Genomic DNA, 19,882 nt, shown 5'->3' on the forward strand with positions numbered 1-19,882 from the left:
ATGATAGCTATTGTTGCTTAGGGTAGCATAGCTCTCTACTTACTAGTAGCAATAACGTCCAAGGTCTATTTCGATACCAAACACCTTTTACTCTAAATCCCCATTTTAATTTTATATTTATCATATTTGTATTACTTGATTTGTTTTATCATGAGATTTAGTTAATAAATTATATATTTTAATTGGAATTGAATATGCTTGAAAAAAATTTCCAACCACATAAGATAAAGCCTTCAACCTGAAGATAAAAAAAAATCTCCTATTAGCTCCTGAAGCGTAATGCGAAGATAAGAGATAGGATAAGCTCTCACACAATGAGAGTTCAATTATCACACTGGCCACCTCATACACTCATGGTGCTCAAACCACTTGTGATGCTGATATCATGACCCATCTTTATAGAGCTGATCACCTCCAAGATTAATAGGTTTAAAAAAAATCTCCTATGATATATATACCAATACAAACCATAACTGTATGATTTCATCAAAGACCACCCAAGAACTAAAGCTAGAATCTGATACCATTTCCGCGAGTAAAAAAATCATCATTTGTTGGGCTAGAAACCATCTCATCTTCATCAATTATTGGGGATCTATCTTCTATTACCTTGCAAAAACATAAACAAAAAAAATAGCAGTACAAAGCCAGATTGGGATAAATTCAGCACAGACAGACTGAAGCTCCATACAACAGGTCAACCATGGCCCTTACATGAACCTGTTACTTGCATAGAAACCTATTCTCATATACACCATTTCCTAATAAAAGACGAGTGCGTTGCCATCACCTATTCATCACACTTTCTTCACTAGCCGCATCATAAATTTGAAGATAGGAAGCTGAAGGTCAATATGGAAAGTAGTGTTCCTATTTGTCATGAACTCTTCAAGACTGATAATGCCTCCTTTGTTGTGGCAGAGATGACAGCATCAGAAGCATTTGGTAAGTAGTAATATTTTCCTGTCAGATTATAAGGGTTTATTAGATGAAGCCATCAGAAAGAAATATAGATACCAAAAATTTACCTTGGGCAACTCTTGCAATCTCCTTGGCAAATCCCGTAGAAACAAATTTGTTTTCTGTGTCAATGACTAGAAGCGACATCCCTGCCTTGTATATTTTTCCAGCTACATCTAGAATCTCATCCTTCAAGAGTAAAGAGTTGCAAAAGGTTTTCAAGGTAGTCTAGATCTTTTGAAAAAAATCAAAGATGAATCTGATAAAACACAGGAAAGCAGTGCATTTATAATTTAATATTGAGTATAGTTTCATGAAGGTAATGAGATCCAATAGACCAAAGAAACTAGCATTAAGAGAACTTTAAAGCAACAGGAAAATCCGGTTTCAAACATCAAAACATGAATATGATATTTCTCTTTTTTGGTAAAGAAATATGATATTTCTGTTGATATTTATGTGGTTGTGACTTAACATAAAGTCCTTGAGATCAACAATACAAGGCTTTACTGCAGATCAACAATTTTTAAGGTTTCACAGAAGCACAGGTAGATCAACTTGAAGAAACGTAGTGTAAGAGCTATCCATTCAACTTTGACTTTGAAGTTTGAAGTGTTCCAAAGTCTATGTTTAGTTGGAGGAATAAGATCAAAAAGACAAGGAAAGAAGGGGCAAAAAAATGGGATGGATCAAAAGCTGTTTAATTGGATCAAAAATTCCATTTATCCAAATAAACATCTACTTATCCCTTTCTTCACCAGCTTATTTAGGATCCATCCCTCCAAAGTAAATGCAACCTACTCTTACCTTGAGGTCCTGTGTTGAAGGCCTAGTTGTCGCATCTGCCGTGGAAGCAGCTTCTGGATCAATGGATCTTTTCAAAGATATGTTAGCCCTTCCATCAGTAATTGCAACAATCATAATGCGTCCAACATCACCACTTTTTTCAGCATTTAATCCCACCCTAACCGCCTAAAAATGATACGCAATTTTGATTAGCCTTGAAAATTAAAAAAAAACAAAGTGGATGATTAAATTAAGTACAAAGATACCGTGCTTAGACCATGTGCTAAGGGAGAACCGCCGCCACATGGAAGTCTCTCAAGCCGTTTCCTAGCCATTGCTATTGACCTTGACGGAGGCAACAAAACTTCTGCACAATCTCCACGGAAAGGAATGATTGAAACCTAACCGATAGAAAAAACAAAAAGAAACATGATCACTTATTTGCATTAATTTTCCAATTAAAGTGTCAAACCAGTGGTTTGAATCCTAGTAATGGAAACTTAATCTATCTGCATTTAGTTTTGGCAGTTGAATGTCTACTAATAGTCAATTGCATAGTACTTAGGTTCATTCTTCTGAGGATATTTATTATTATCAAGAAGGAAACTGCAATACCTGATCCCTACTTGTATAACTTTCTGCTAATAATTGCAGTGCTGCACCTTTTGCATTTTGCATACGGTTTAATGCCATGCTTCCACTAGCATCAACCACAAAGATTACCTGCAAATACACATCCAGAAGTGTGCTCTAAGTGATCCAGATATAAAATTGTACGAGGTTCTGAATATGAATTTATGTAGAAAATAATCTGGATGAAATGGTAAATTTTGTACACTCAATCATGGATACTTAATTTAGTCTTAACATTACCTAAAATATCTTACCGGCATAAACTATGGTCTCTGCAGTTAGTTTCATAATGGGTGTTCATGTGGAACACTAAGATGCAAAAGTAAAACTATACCAGAGCACCCGCTTTTCGTGCCATTCTCTTTGCTCTCATGTCTGTTTTTTCTACATAAACTTTTCTGGACTTGCAGGTGTCTTTCTCCCGACGAAGCTTTTGATATGGTGCAGCAGCTCTCAGTGTTGCATCAACAGCCAATCGCTTAACAGGACCCTGCAAGCGGTAAATTTTATACTTTGGAACCTCAATTATGACATGGACGCATTTGATTTAGCAAAAACTAAGTAGGTGTAGATTATGCTCGAATTTAATTGTGCATTGAGAGTAACCAATTTTGAGTTTTAGGCCACTGGTTTTGTTGAAGCTACAGGGAACAAAATCAAAGTAGCAAATCCTTTTGAAATGGATTTTTTTTTTTTTGAACTAATACAATACATCAACTAGAAGATTAAGCCAAAAATAAATAAATTATAAAAGAACATAGAAATGGACAGGTAACCTTTGGAAGCATAGGCTTAATATATCTGCCCCTATCTTCTGAAAAGATAACATTCTTTGCACGCCCAGCTTTACCTCGACGTCTTTGTGCTTGTTGAGCAAAGAACAGAAGCTTATCATCAATAATCCCACCTTCAGCATCAAAGATAAACTCATCAGGTATTTGTTGTTCCTGTTGTTCATTCTCCTGCTCGTTGTCTTCCTGTTCAGACAATATTTATCATTCTCTAATAGGATTTCCTTTTGTTTTCATGCCAAATAACAGATATAGATAATAATTAGAGAAACTGAAGAGATTGAAGAGAAGGTTCTAAGCAATTGATACATATTTCAAAGAGTTCTATTAGTAACCTCTGTATCTTCTTCCTCATTTTGATCCTCTGAAGAATCTTGATTTTGTGGAGGAGGTGGTGGAGGAGGTGGTGGCTGATTCTGCTGCTCTTGTAGGTTGTCAGTGATAATGGACCTAGGTAGGATAACTAACTCTACCTGCAATATAACAGTATTCATGTTTAAGTTCTCACTCTATATTAAACATGAAAATCATAGAAGTGGAATCACGGATTTAATTTAATTTTTCGGGCTTAAATTAAGTGCAGCGGTGTATTTGCGAAGTATATGGGCATAATTGTAAAAAGCAGAAACCTCTTTGAGAGAGACTGAGTAGAACTTGGTTGAGCTCAATTTTAATTTTCCCTATTAGACTTCAAAATTTTAAAATAAATAGAAAATTAGTGATTACAGAGGGTTTATTGTGTTGAGAGGAGAGAGAGAACGGTGGAGAAGAGTTAGATGTTTTCCTCTCACGATCTGCATCTAAGGCATTCTCCCAAGTGGTAGAACATCAACAGTGGGTATAGTGATTAAGGTAGGAGTAAGACCTTACCTTCAAAACCATAACAATTCTTGTTGAGATCTCTTTGCTTTGAACTGAGTTGTTTTGCTTGATGAGCCTTGTTTATCCTCCTTTCTAATCATTAGAGTTTGGATGACAAAGGAAAGGGTTTAGAGAAGCCATATTGAAAGCCAGCCATTGAGGAACTAGAGAGATCACATAAATAGACAAAATTTGTTGACCAAGACAATGATGGACCAAATTAATGGCCAAGTTCTACAAACTTTTGCAAAAGGTGAAATCCGTCACCCTGGTGGCCACGAGATCACATAAACAGACAATATCTGTTGGCCAAGACAATGATGGACCAAATTAGTGACTAAGTTCTGCAAACTTATGCAAATTTTACAAAGGAAACCCTTTAACGAAGTCCCATACCATCGGAAGGGAGTAAATCAGGAAACCGAAGCTAGCCTGACATGGGAGGGTAATTCCTCAAGATTTGATCTTTGCTTAATTCTGCAAACTTGCCATGTGATACAAACTAGTGGCTAAGTGATCAATAGGTTGGTGGACATCTTTCCCTCCCTTGTGCCATGTAATCCTTTTTTCCTACATTCTTTTCTCTCATCAGAATCCAGTGAAGATCCAAGGTCCAAATTAATTTCTCTTCCAAAGGATGTGTGCCTCTTTGTTTGATCATCAAACCACACTTTAATACCACTATTGGGATTTTCATAGAAGGTGGTAGCATACTAGCATAGAGTAATTTACCATTTGAAAATTTTGAGCTAGCTTTGCTGTGATTTTAGACCAAACTAAATAAAATATAAAGGGAACAACCAATCTAATTTATCTTACCTTGTAGAGATGTGTTGAGCAACACCTCTTCTACTTTGTTCATGTAGCATGTTCTTCTTGACGTAGCACAAAGGTGCTAGCAGTCATCGTAGCGAGGAAGGGGTAGATGGTCATTGGACTAGCACTAAGAGCTATAGTGAGGAGAAAAAGAAAGAAATGAACAGGAAAAAAAAGAAGATTGCAGGAGTCTTTGTGAGTTGATCCACAGGGACTGTACAGTCATTAACGCTTGCAAGTATCCCATTTTTGAGAAATTTGTGTCAGGCTAAGGGACATTTCTGATCAACAGGAGAAAGAGAAGTAAACAAAGGTCTTTTCTTCCTAATAGTCATACCTTTTGCATGCTAGTGATTGCATTCATTCATCTTTACTTTTGGATGTTGAGTACCTTCCTTTGTGCATACATGATGTTTTATAGATGAGTTGTCTTAATATGCGTTTACATTAATTACATTTGACCTACGAATATCTAGGTATCATGATTAACATTTTTCCATTCCGAGTATCTACATTTATTTTATTCTGTGATTTATATAATTATGAATCGATCATTTGAAGCCATCTATTATACAAGCATAAATGCATTGAATGAATAGTGTATCAAAATAAACTAGGAGCAATGTAATGTAGAGACACATCTTGATTAATAAGGTGGACCATTTAGTTAATGGTGCCACAACAAATTAGGCGTATCCTGGAATTTAATTTTGATTTATCAAAGGTTGGAGGTGTTAATTAAGGTCATTGGTTGGATCTGTGATTTATTTTATTCAATGTTGAATCATTTTGTTTTGAAGTAGATTTGTATTTGGACTCAATTCGGGTCTCATTTAGGGTTTCCAAGGCACTTTTTGGTTGTTGTCAGATGTGGTTAAATTTTGACTTAGTGTGGAGTCAATTTGGTTGTGTTTGGACTATACCAAGGATGAACCAAGTGTTATATTCTGGCTATTAAAAGGGCAGCCCGGTGCACAGAATACCGCTAATGTGGGGTCCCAAGGAAGGGTCGGACTACATTGGGTCTATTGTACGCAACCTTATCCTAAATTGCAAGAGATTGTTTCCGCGACTTGAACCCATGACCACCAGTTACACGGCAGCAATTTTACCGTTGCGCTAATGCTCCCCTTCCTATTATATTCTGAATATTGTTTGAGTTAAATAAATGTTTTTAAATTTAAATTTAAAGGAACTAAATTACAACCTTACAGCTGAACCAAATCTCTTAAAAGCTGATCTAGTGGTTTTGAATCAGTGTTGGGGGTTAATTAGGGGTTAGATTATCTGAATGAGACTGTGGTCAGATGGGGATTGATTTACTTTTCCTTTTTTCTTAAAGTGGACTTGAATCGGGCGTAAATCATAGGTTTTAGGATTGAATCGATTTGGACCAAATAAAAATGAACTGGATTGGCTCAATTGATGGTTCAATTCTGTTAAGATTTTGACTATTTTAGCAACTCCTTTGTTCCTTCTCCCAATTTTGTGTACCAAAATGCCTTCTTCTCTCCCAGTCAGCATGAGATCGTTCAAAACCCTCTTCCCTCTCCTTGTTCTAGGGCAAAGTCATTTTTTGTTGTGTTCTTTGTTTGTATAAGGACTAGTGTCGAACTCGCTAGCCAAGTCTTCTATGCAATAAGTTAAAGTTGATAATTACTGGTAACTAAAATCTAACGAATGATGATAACATAAAGAAGGTTTATTATTGGTAATTTAAACTTGGCTAAGTGGAGTTGGCTTTCACTTGCTATTGTTATTTGGATTCTTTAAAAGAGATAATTGATGCACATCCACCATAAACCGTGCTTTGCACATCTGTGCTCATTTTCTATTAATTTTGACCTCCAATTAAAGTGATTTATTGTTGGCTGCACTTCTGGTTCTTATTCCTCATTTGAGGTGTGTTGTTTAGTTAAGTTATTTGCTCTAACAATACTACAGATCCACGCACTGAGTGAAGTCTTCCATTGTCGTTCAGTGGGCTGAACTCAAGCAGCGGATGGCATCTCAGCTGGAGTGCAGGGACTTACCCATGGTAGCATGTTTGTGATCCTTCCAAGTGATTATGGTAGGTTTATTGATGTCTGTAGTGTGGCTCTGTAAGATGATGTTAAACCAAGATAAATCGAGAAATATTAAATGTTAAATGGGGAGATGTATAGCTTATAATACCATCTTGAAAATTAAATGATAAAAATTATACAAAGTCATCTTCCCTAGGTAGTTCCTTCTACCAATATATATTGCCGTATTGACATATTACATATATACATCTCAGTTGTGTATTTCTATAACAACCCACGTATTTAAAACTAAATCTCTAACAATAAGAAAAGTTAGCCATTACACTACTGTGTGTATAAGCAGGCTTGCATGAATCCCCTTTCATGCAAAGAAAAAAGTCAATCAAGACTTAAAAAAATGACAGCCCGATGCACAAAACTCCCACCATGCGGGGTCCCGGGGAAGGATCCATTGTACGCAGTCTTACCCTACTTTTTGCAAGAGGTTGTTTCCAGGATTTGAACCTGTGACCTTTTGGTCACATGGCAACAACTTTACCGTTGCACCAAGGCTCCCCTTCTCAATCAAGACTTGAAGATTAATTAAAATGGAAAACTACAATGAGAAACGTCTGCCTTTCTATAAGAATGTCCTATATGAAAAACTACAATGAGAAACTTTTGTAAATATTTAGTAATGAGTTCTCAATATTTGGCAGGAGCTTACAGCTTTTTTCAGATCATCCACATAGACTTTTTCACGCCCCTCCAGAGCAGCTAGACATTTTGCTACTCGAGCAGCAAATAATTCAGCTCTATGTCCCTATCAAAAGGATCATTGTTTAAGAAAATGTCAGAGTAGGCCTGTAAATAGCGAACAGGTAGATTATCTGCATATGTAAACCAATAAACAAATAGTCCAACCTCTCTGTTACATTAGTCAATATTAATAACTACAAATTTTCAATGTTCCATAAAGAGCAGCACTCTGAGAAATGATTTATTTCAGAGGGAAAATAAGGGAAATGACCATTTTTGTGCACAATAGGCAAATTATCCTAAAAAGACATAAATTTATAATTTGTACGGACCAACATCTGAGTGTGCTACACTATGACATTCACAATTGTACTATCCAATTATTTTTATTTTGGTGAGATTAAAACCGTAAGGTCATGTACAGCAAACATAGTATTTTGAGTACCAAATTGGTTTGATCGGAAACCACAGAACGGCCTTTTAAAAAATTGCTAGATGATTTTTTAGTGTTTATATGTTTCTGCAAGGATATGAATCTCTCAACATGTGAGTAAGTCTTAACATTTTAGTGAAAATTGATTATATCCAAGTGCAATTGTTTTATGGAAATAGTAAAACAATATTTTAAAGTAATTTATAAGTATCAGATAGATAAGCATTCGCATGATCCTTCTGTTGTGAAAATTGGATCATCATGAAACATGTGAATCCAGAGACACGTTTTTTGTCATTGGTTACAAACATAATATGTTATATAAAAACTAATGAAACGTCCCATCACTGCTAAAAAGATATTTAAGAACTATGTAGTTGATGATTAGTTGAAGAAGATTTAAACTGTCAAACATATTAGCATATGTAGGGGAATGAAATATTCTTTGCTCTATCTTCTCTTCTTCTGACAAAATATTATTGTTGGAAAAGATGTTAGTACCGCAAACATGTTAACACAACCAAATAGTATTGGTATGGATGGGAAAATGACAAGTGTGGCATCTGTTTTTTCTAGTGGGCTTAAATCCCACTCCATAATCACTTCAAGAACTTGATTCGAATGAGGAATAGATAGGGAAACGAAGCACAAAGACCAAGCCAAACAATGATCACTCTTGGAAGTTAGCTCTTTCCATAGCCCAGAGATCAACCTTGGATGCTATAAAGTAACTCATCCAGCGCAAGCTGTTAATAATGTCCTTAGTGGTTTCATTGGACAAAAGGTCAACAATTTTGCACAACATCAATGGCCAAACATCTTTTTCTGGGGAAGGCTCATAGTATTTTACTGAAGATACACAAGGACAACCACTCCTTTCATTCAAAGTCAACAATAGTAGGACATGACCACTCCTTATTTCCCATTGATTTTTCTTTCATATTTGTTTTGGTATCTGACAAGGGTATGATTCACCCCTTAGGTAACTTAGATCATGAGAAACGAAAGAAAGAAGAGGTTTTTGAGAAAGATATGGTGGAAATCAGTTTTAATTGTCCTCAAGTATTAAAGCACCTTGTACAACGCCATTAAGTGATCGTTGACCTTTGACACCAGCAGTGTTCAACACCATCCTGCCAATTATTGCAACTCCGCTGTATTCCATGCACATTATGCTTGGATGAGAGATATGAGGGTGATGAGGGAAAGTGACAAAAAGATGCACATAAATGATCTTCATATCTAATTTTGAAGTCTTTCCTTCCCTGACCTCGTATATTCAAAAATCATAGGGCAGGATGGAAGAAATAAAACTTGCAAGTTGACATAAACAAGGATAGCTGGCTAGGCTACTCATTCCTATAACCACTACAAGAAATACAATAAAAAGTGTCCACTTTTAGTGGAGGACATGTAATGACATTTGCCAAAGCTCCCATTTAGTGTGAATCATTTTTTAGCCTCCATAAAGTCGTCACAATGACCCCTACTAATTCTCTTCTATGGTGAGAATTATAATTGACCCTCACCAAACGGTCACACCCATTACAAGTATTGGTGGCACTATAAAATTATTCACACTAATTAACTTTTTTTTAAGTAAGAAATCTGCTTAACCCTCACTAAAGATCCACCGATTATAATTATTAATGAGAGTAAAAGTTACTCTCCCTAACTCACTTTTATCATGAGTATTTTATTGTGATCTTCATTATAAGAGTTGTGTCAGTGCCCAAATAATCCATGCACCGCCCGACTTCAAGCCTAGCCCAACCTGCACCTATATTTGTCAAATTAATTTTTTGGTAATATTTTAAAAAAAAAAACTATTATAACTACTAATATCAAGTAATATTATTTTTTTAACAATATTCAATTTTATTTTTTACTCTTTATTATTTTATTAATAATTGCAAGAACAAATAAATATTCTAAAAATAATTGGGACCTACTTGTGCAAGGCATGGTCCTACTACTCTTCAAGGATATACTTTACATGTCATCATTGGTGAGAACCAAAAGGTTCTCATAAATAATTTGTTTAGTGGGGGAACACTAGGAGTCCACACTAATTCATTAACTTTTAGTGGGGAGAATTGACCCATTACAAATAACTTTTGATGGGGTCTCACTTTTTAACACCTAAGCTTTTACTTCTGCGACTTTAGGTGCAGAACTCCACTAGAAGACCATTGTCTGATAGTGCAACTCACTACAAAACTAGTCAGGGAAAACTAGCACTAGAAATACCAAATCCTCATATACAATATATCAATTAAATTTAGATTACGCACCAAAGTCTGGTCATGCTTTACTGCTTTATTTTGTTAAACAATAAGAAAGCTCTCAACCATCATATCTATAATATGGGTTAATACAATATTCACATGAAGGGAGCACAATTTCCTCAAATGTTACTCGAAGTGAACCCTGTTAAGACCTCTTCTATGCAACTTCATGAAAAAAAGGCATAAATAGAAAGTGGATACACCTGACCAAACAAAGGTCAAGAAGCATGAATAATTTCAACCTAGAAATTAGGGTCTTCAAACTGATAGATAAAATCTTAATTATATCCAATGAATGGAAACAGGCAAGGATGTGTTTACAGACCAGAGAGAGAGATGAAGATAAGACTATATTTATAGTTTCAAGATGTGAACCTGACAGCCTCCTCGTATTGATTCCATAACCAGATATTTCAGCTGATCCCTAGTGATGGTGACATCCTTCAGATACTCTCTTGCCAAAATGATCTGTATAGCAGTGCTTTTCAAATTTAGACTGTTTTTATCTAGACTAGGTTACAGACAGGATCAGTCATTTTTTAACTTGAGAAATATTTCAAATGCATCTTTACTGCGAGACATCTCATTTTTAGCACCAAATCAAAGGGAAACATGCAAGTCATAATTAATAACATGACTATTTTTTAATCTGCTGATTTGCTCAAAGTGGCTAATGTCTAACTAAGGACTGCCCTGAAGAGCATCATAACACAAGACTCTAAAACCTATGAAATTTCAAGCAGAAGAAAATGAATTGAGTGTCCCAATACCAAAAGTCCAAAAATTGAACCGACCTTTTTTGCTGCAACTCAATTAGGATTTAACTGTTTACAGTACGCATATCCACGCTATAGAAATGAAACTTAAACAGGCATGCCTGATATGAAAGCTAACAGTAAGGAAGTGTGTATAAAATTTCTTAACAAGGTCCAAATCATGGAAGGGAAATAAAGCCCAGTTTCATGTTGGTAAAGAATACAAGAAAGAAAGAAATCTAACTTGAATTTTAAAGAAAGCGGAGAATATATTTGTTGAGCATACTTATGTGGCAAAAGGCGATTCACTCGCCCCCAGCGGCCCCGCCAATCCGTCCATAGGCCAACACGGAGGAGGTAAATCACGTGTGGCTACTAGCCATTAATGCAAGTGGTAAGGCATGGGGGAAGGCATGCATTTGTTGAACATACTTAGATTGAGAGAGAGAGAGAGAGAGAGAGAGAAATAATGGGAAAAATAGCCTAAACGCAGATTGCGTCATTGTTGATGATTCGTCTTCACAGTTTTCTGAAGGTGGAGAAATTTACTCAAAGGCCTCAAACTAGATGAAGTAATCTGCTTCCTAAATGTATATATCTAAAGCACAAAAGAACGATATGCAGTTAAATTGAGTCTTCCATGTATCTTGATCACCTCCTAAAGCATTTCTGTCATTACATACAGTTGCTATCCTCAAATGGTTTAATATCTTAGTTGTTCAGTTTTGACAGTCTGGTCAAAAATAGGAAGATAAACAGACCAAGAATCCATATTAGAGTGATGAAAATGCACAATTTAAATTGCAATTATATCGCAAGTTGGAAGCAAAGAGCAAAGAAAAAATAAGTAGTCTGCAATTTTTACGGTAACTGAGTGTGAAATATCATTCTAATAATTGTTTGTTTGCTGCATCAAACAAACATTACAAAAATTGGAATGTCATCAATTCTCTGATATGGAAAACCAAGATAGAAATCTTTGAGCCTATATAAAAGAAATTATCATGACAGATAAACTAAAACTTAATGTTCAGTTCTGATTCAATGGGCCCCACCAGTCAGGTCCTGTGAATTAATTGAGGTGTTGATGCAAATACTTTCAAAATGCCTATACTATATGAAGAATGCTTACATTCTACTTTCACTTTAAGTAAAGTAAATTTGATCATGGGATCCAACTGGGTCATATTTCTAAATTAAACATATATGATCTGATACTGGCTTCAACTTGTCAAATTCAAATGACACCTCAGACCACTATTCAAAATTTATGATTTTGTTCCGGTTGTCGATCTGTACCACCCACCAACAAGTATCATTGGAAAAATATGGTGCAAAAAAAATAACATATATCGAGTCATTTGTGATTTGATTCCATTACCAATTTTTCTATTGTTATTTGAAACCACAATAAACAAAAAGCAAAACCAAGAAAATAGAACATATATTAGCAAAACCTGAGTCCTAGCATATTCAGTTTCTTCCTCGACAACTGTATAAACCTCTTTGCTTTTTTCCTGAAATTTTGTTGCAATACCAACTGCAGCAACTCTGTCATCAAGGTTCATTGGAAGATCTGCACTGCGATGAAATGATGTAAACATAGAGTAAGCAAAACTAGTAAAAATGTGTGCTTTGCTACAACGTTCAAAGTCTCAAGTGAATAAATGAAAATCAAGTAACAGTAATAACAACACTCGAGGTTTAAAATCTCAAGCCATATCATGCTAGTGTTTCATTGGAAGGGGAGGACAAAGGAGGTGATGAAGAAGAAGAGATACAATTATATGTCTAACTTCAGACTTTATGTTTCATTTGGAATGATACAGCTTTGACTTTATATTGTATGGACAAGAGCTACAAAAAAATATATATTATTTCAATTCATCTAGCCACGTTTTATACCATGTCAAAAGGTGTTGAATGTACACACTCATCCATATTGGCATTAACAGCATAGGATCGATTACTTGTGCCATAATATCAAATACGTTTTGACCATGCATTGTGGTATGGTACGAGATTTCAAATTATGACCATTAATGCCACTTGGACTACTTGAGGCATTCACCTATCAATGCTATTGCATGGCACTCAACCCCAACCGCACCTCCACTAACAGTAGCATGCTTTATAGACAAGCATGCTAATATCTATGTCAAAGCCAGAAGAAAGGTAAAAATATCTGATAAGTCACTATAGTGGTGAAATCATCTACCAGCTAGATGCTATTGAGGCTATTGATCTACCTCTCATCGGGAAGCATACTTCAAGTAATTGATATACAACTCTGAAGTTGGTTGGATGAGGTTATTATTCATATGTCCTGAATCTAATGGACACTTCTCTCTTTGCACATAATATTCATTTTTGGATTCCCTTTTAGATAAAGGTGTCAAAGGTCATGCTCAAGCTGGCACGACCAAAACCCACATTAAGGTGTCAAAGGTCGTGCCTAGGCTCAACAAGGCCAAGGCCCTCATTGGCCCGATTACAGTCGTGTTGATTTGGGCATGGCTCACCTCAAGCCATGTCATGCTTGTGCCATAGTCCAATTTAAGTGGGAGTCACACCTAGCTCAAGCCTAGGCTTGGAAGCATATGTCTCTTTAGTGCTAAACCCTAGTCTATGGGCCTTTTATTTTTTAGATCAATTAAAAATAATAAAAATTTGACATTTATTTAACTAATATATAGGTTATTTTATAATTTTTAATAAATGGATCAGAGTGGGAAATGAAATATGATTTTTTTTAATCTCCATTCAAGTTGTTCATCCTTCCTTGGGTCACTTATCTACCATGGTTTCAAATTTTGAGATGTGACGTTCGGCAATGGCAAAAATTTTCATTCCACCTACCGACATGCAAGAAGCTCACAAACCCTATGCAAGTGAACAAGTCCTTCAATAATTCTACCTTTATCACAAACCCTATACCTTTGTGATGAGCTCCACCCAAGCCTTCCACCTTCATTACAAGTCTTCCACCTTCGTTGCAAGTCTTTTCTTAGGACTAGACTTTTACCTTTGTGATGAGCTCCACCCAAGCCTTCCACCTTCATTACAAGTCTTCCACCTTCGTTGTAAGTCTTTTATTAGGACTAGACTTCATTGCAAGCGTCTTGTGCCTTTGTCACAAGTTTCGCACAAGTTGTGAGCAGCTTCAACCTTCATCACAAGCATTGCCAAATCACGAACTCCTTCCATGAGTGTCTTGCACCTATTGCAAACTCTAGCAAAATTGCGAGCTCCTTCCACAAGCATCTTTCCCCTTAGTTGCAAGCTCTAGTGGAGCTACAAGCTCCTTCTACAACTCTCTGCCAAGCTTGAGCATCTTTAATGACCCGCTTCTGAGCAACGAGCTTCTTTCGCGACCTGAAACTTTCAAGTAAGCCTCCTCTTCCTCTTCTTCCTTCCCCTCTTCCTTTTCTTCCTTCCCCTCCTTCTCAAAGCAACCAACCATAGTTGAATGTTAGATATTGAGTTTTCATGTATTTAATTTTGTGCATCTTAACTTATTTAAAAAAAAAATAGATGAAACTGAAATGACATATTTGATTTTGGGCGTCAAGTTGAAGTTGAATTGGGTTTAGAAGAACCCATCGATTTGGGATGGTGATTAGGGTCACGTGGGTTTGAACCCAGGGAGATTGTGAACCAAATTTTAAGTAGAGGTTATATTCTAATTTAGTCACGTTGGAAAAAATCAAAGGATTTTTTAAGTAGTTTGGGGTTATATAACCTCTCTCTCTTAGTGTTGTCAAACGGTCAACCCGTGGGGGGAGGGGCGGCCCATTAGAAACCCGTCATATGGCAAGGCGGGGTGGGCTGACCCACCATCCTTGCAAGCTAGGAAATCCCCAACCCAACCTAAGGTGGGCTACGGGTTAGGCGGGCCAACCCACGAGCCTCTCAAAAAATATTAAAAAACTTGAAATTTTTAAGTTTGGGTTGCCCTTTAGGAGGTCAAACTCATGAGCCGGTTAAATTTTCTACTTTAATTTTAAATTTTGGAAAGAAAAAAAAATCTCAACCCGCGGACCAACCCAAGCTCACCACGGGCCAACCCGCACGGATAGCGAGCTTAGGCGAGTCGGCCCTCCTAGACCCGCCTTAAAATAGGTTGATAAAATTTCAACATAATCCACTTAAATTGTTTGGTGGGGTGAGACAACCTAATGGGCTAATCCAAATTGATGGCTCTACTCTCTCTCTCCCCCCATCCGTCCCTCTTCTCACCTATGCACCTCTCTTTCTCTCTTCCATGTGAGATCGTCGCCACTCAAAATCCACGTGCACTATAAGCCTTCACCACCAATGCAGCCTCTTTTATTGGCTTCTCCCTTTCTGTCTCTTGTTTTCTATATCTCTCTTTTTTGTTCTCTCATATGACCATCACTCAATGTCGCTGTTGTTGAGCCTAGGGAGATGGACCGTTGACGAATCTCTTTCTCCCTTTAACCGCCTCTCTCATCCACCCCCCCCCCCCCCCCCCCCTCATTCTAGAAATTGTCTCTTGGATCTTTTGAAATTTGAATGGCCAAATTGACTAATACAAGACGAGATTGATCGTCAAAAGATACATTCAGAGTTATGGTGCGGATTACTTAAGAGGCATTCTCCTATTATTCATCTCAATTTGGCCTATGTTCTTTTTTCTAGTAGTTAATCAGTTCATAGATATTTTATATGGATATAAAAAACATTTTCTGATATAGTGTCTCTTGTAAGAAGTGTGTATGGAATGACCTTTTTAGTTGTATTCTTTAGGGCAAAGTAAAATATGCAACCTCTAAAAGGCAATCCATGGTCTCAAGCAAGCCTTTGCCATGGTTTCAAAGGTTTTTCTCAAGCCATTAACCATATTGGTAACAAGAGCAAGAAAATAGTTCACTCAGTTATTTATAGCACCACCAAGATTTTAATCTTGGCAGTTTATGTTGCTAACATTTGTTTAACAACAAATCAAGTGCAGGGCATAGTAGAAATTAAAAAACTATGTACATTTGAAAGACAAAATTATTATCAATTATCTGGGAGGCTACATTATTTTCTGAGAGTGGAATTTTCTTTTAGTTGTGAAGGAATATCTCTATCTCAAATAAATTATACAATTGAATATTATATATACAAGCTAATGTTTAAACGTTTTGGATATTTACAAGTTGCTTTACATATCTACCAATTTGTTAGCTTCAATTACATCTTCCTATCAGTATACAGGGTAGGGCACTTTGGGAGTCCTTTTCCTTCAAAAAGAAAGCATCATAAAAATTTAAGTTGTATTTGTAGACTAATTTTTATTAGGCATACATAATCATAATATCCAAGTCCTAAGTTAGAGGCATAGTTAGTTATAAACAAAATGGCCAATGTGAATCATTTATTGCATGATACATACCTTAAATTAATTGCTATACGATCAAGCAAGTGTTCACGTACTGAACCTTCCTCTGGGTTGTATGTAGCAATAAGAAGTGGCTTGCAAGGATGTTGAAAGCTTATTCCTTCTCTCTCCACAATATTAATTCCATCAGTTAGAACATTTAGAAGAAGATTGCTGATCCCCTCATCCAAAAGATTTATCTCATCGACATAGAGGACTCCTCTGTGTGCTTGTGCAAGTAGACCAGGTTGAAATACAGTAGTTCCTGATTTTATAGACTCCTCTACATCAACAGATCCAAGAAGCCTGTCTTCTGTAACTCCAAGTGGAATCTTTAAACCATTTACAAAGGACATTATATCATTATCAACAATATTTGAATAGCATTGGTGTCATTTGAGTTTTCACCTGAACAAAAGGTGTCTTAACAATTTGAGTCATAACATTACCAGCAGAGTCATACTCCACCCGTTCAGTTAATCCATATTCCCATCTGAACAATAGCTAATCATTAGCAAATAGAAACTAAATTTAGAAATACGAAAACAAAGTGTGGATAACACATCTAAGATAATTTCTTCTTTAGAAAATAAATTAATGACTCTAACTGGATATTGTGACTAGAACAGAAAGATCAAGCAAAACTTTAGTAGAAACAACCCAACAGGTGTTCAAATAATGATTCAGTGATTGACAAGTTTTGACGTTACATCTACAAGTTGCTTTGCTAAAAGTTAGCAAATTTTTAACAATGTATAGCGCTCTAAAGGGATGCCTCTACAGATGAACCTTGTTGAAACATACTAATAATTGTATTCAAAAAAACTGAAACACAAAGAGCCCTTGGACTAACTCGGTCATTTCCTAATAAAGAGATACACCTGTTAGAAGGTTCATGGCTAGAACTACCAATATGTGATATATGGTTATTGATAATACAATGTTAGAAGGCTTAGAATCAGTATCTTCTTCGACAAGGTTCATGACCAAGTGCGACTTGCATAAGAAAATTCATGTGTTCAAAAACTATAAGTGAAAATGAAATAACAGTTCTTTTTTAAATTTGTGTAAGTGTCCTTGAGTTGTGTAAAAAACAGAACCTGAAATGTCTACTCTATAATGTACACTTAGCAGCTACTCATTTTACTATGGACGAATCTATGCAATTTGCCTAAATCAGTGGAACATTGCAAATGGACAAAATCTTACTCTCCTGGGCAGTTGGGGTCTGCATTAGATATTGAACCAGACACTACTTCAATTGGTGGAAGTACAGCATGCAATCCGCGCGCCATCACTGTCTTTGCTGTTCCCCTCTTACCTGAGATGGCAATACCTCCTATCTCACAATCAATGGCACCGAGAAGCAAGGCAGTTTTAATAGCATCCTTTACAGGAAAAAGTAAAAAAAATGTCATTCTTAGCACTAGAAAAATCAAGGATATGGAGGACAAAAAATGTTGTTTGCCAAGATACAAATGAAGATCCAGATGCCATGAGTCAAATAAAAAGAAGAGTGTAAAAAATTGCCACACATGAATACATAATAGTAAAGAAATACTTAAGATTTAACAATTCATAAGCATGACTAACAAAATATATTATAACATACAATACTTGCAAATGAATGTGTGCATACCCTTGTGCAAATATTTCTCATACTTAACATGCATAAGTTTTAGGCACTTGCATCCATATACACTATATTGAGCAATCAAAACCAAGAGAAAATTAACCATGCTTACAACTGGGGGCTGGTGAAATAAATTTAATAGGCAACCATAACTCAAATAGACTCCAATGAATACATTCAAAAGCTGAAGGATTCAAAGAAAACAAAATAAATACGTTGAAACCTCAAAGGCACAGAGATGGAATGATGTTTTGGACATTAACTTTTGTGTCTCACTTGTCATGATTTAACTCATGTCATCTATGTGAACATCAATGAAGAAAGATGTGTTGCAAAATTATAGCTAAATTATATACAATATTTTTTACATTAAAAGATGCTACATTACTTTATAGTAAATTGCATGTAAATTAAGGCACATGACTATCTAGTATTGCATTGAAAAAGAAGAGACAAGCAACAATGTTTTGTACATATTTATGATAACATGATTCTCAAACTATAGTAGTTCTAACAAAATATTTGTAATATGTATTACACATATGATGAATAGAACAATAACAACATAACCAAACAAATGGTGGAAAATTTTGACAAGATAATATAAGTTAAGGATAATTTATACTTTGCGACTGAAATATTATCCGAAGAACAGAATATTTCAGTGATGTTTGGAATTCTTTGCTATCCAATAGGCAATTAATGCACTTTGAATTGGATTGAATAAATCCAGGATTTGCATGCTAAAAGAACTCCTGTTGGGACCATATTAATCTTTTTGATTAGTTTCTTCATATGAATTGTTAGATTGCTACAAAATTTAGGATGACCATTGAAATGATCATCCTGTTTCGTCCAACTTTTCCAAATGACTATAGCTTGCCAAGAACAAAATTATTTATTTCCAATATTTATTTTCTCCAGGAATGAAGTTTCAACAAAGGCATAACAGATCAAACTACTAAATAGTTCAACTTCAGGAGAAAAGAAAGGGAATTTTCATTAACTACCTTGTAAATTTTTATAAAAAACGAATCTACTATGATATCATGGATCCCATAATCATTTACTTATTTTTCACAGACCATAATAATTTCCAGCAATCATCTAGGCTGCACTGCAATTAGCGCAATCTGTAAGCTAGAGAGAATAAAGTAGTTGGATTAAGGAAAAGAACCGGACATCTAGAAAACCACATTAATGCAAAATTCATAATTGCAAAACCTAAATCGTCACTGAAACCAACAGACAAACTGAAGTCCTTTTGCATAGCAGCAGAAACCTACCAGCATCAATTGTACAGTTTCAAATATCAATAACACTTAAATCTAAGATTTGTCTGACTATTGGAAGCAAAGAAAAATAAAGAAACAAGACAGTGAGCAGCATTCAGGTACTAAGATGCTGGTTTTCACTCCTCTACCTGCCCAACCACTGCGGCCAAGGGGAAGTACTGCCTGCCATAATCCACGTCTCCGATGGGTTTCTCTATGGTTGTGGCGATAGCGCCATTGCTTGAGTCGATCGTGGCAGCAGCCGAAGCGGCGACGACGACTCGGCGCGGTGGGCGCGGTGTTCCGGCGACGGAGTTGAGGGTGAAAGCGGGTCTGTTTCTGAACGGGAAGAGGAAGGACGGCGGGGAGATGATAAACTTGGACGGAGCAAAAACAGGGGCCGCCATTGGTGAACTCCGGCGGGATTTGGATCGCGCTGCTATCAGCTTCCGCTTTATCTGTTTGATTTGGGTGGCTCACTCGCTCTCGCTTTCGCTGTGG

The 19,882-nt window shown here is 36.2% G+C and overlaps 1 protein-coding gene across 1 annotated transcript; it reads right to left on the reverse strand.

Annotated features, from left to right (window-relative positions):
• Positions 1–576: 576 nt before the first annotated feature.
• LOC122019659 (magnesium-chelatase subunit ChlD, chloroplastic-like) lies at positions 577–19,882 on the reverse strand. The gene is made up of 15 exons (XM_042577115.1): positions 19,531–19,882; positions 17,684–17,862; positions 16,883–16,967; positions 16,490–16,806; positions 12,546–12,669; positions 10,709–10,801; positions 7,581–7,676; positions 3,506–3,643; positions 3,156–3,356; positions 2,714–2,869; positions 2,362–2,469; positions 2,013–2,147; positions 1,768–1,932; positions 1,029–1,149; positions 577–963 (listed from the first exon to the last, which is right to left on the reverse strand). Exons 1-15 carry the CDS (start codon positions 19,786–19,788, stop codon positions 878–880), a joined length of 2,262 nt encoding a protein of 753 aa, XP_042433049.1. The 5' UTR covers positions 19,789–19,882; the 3' UTR covers positions 577–877.

Source organism: Zingiber officinale, chromosome 9A (assembly GCF_018446385.1).
Source record: "Zingiber officinale cultivar Zhangliang chromosome 9A, Zo_v1.1, whole genome shotgun sequence".
Lineage (NCBI taxonomy): Eukaryota > Viridiplantae > Streptophyta > Magnoliopsida > Zingiberales > Zingiberaceae > Zingiber > Zingiber officinale.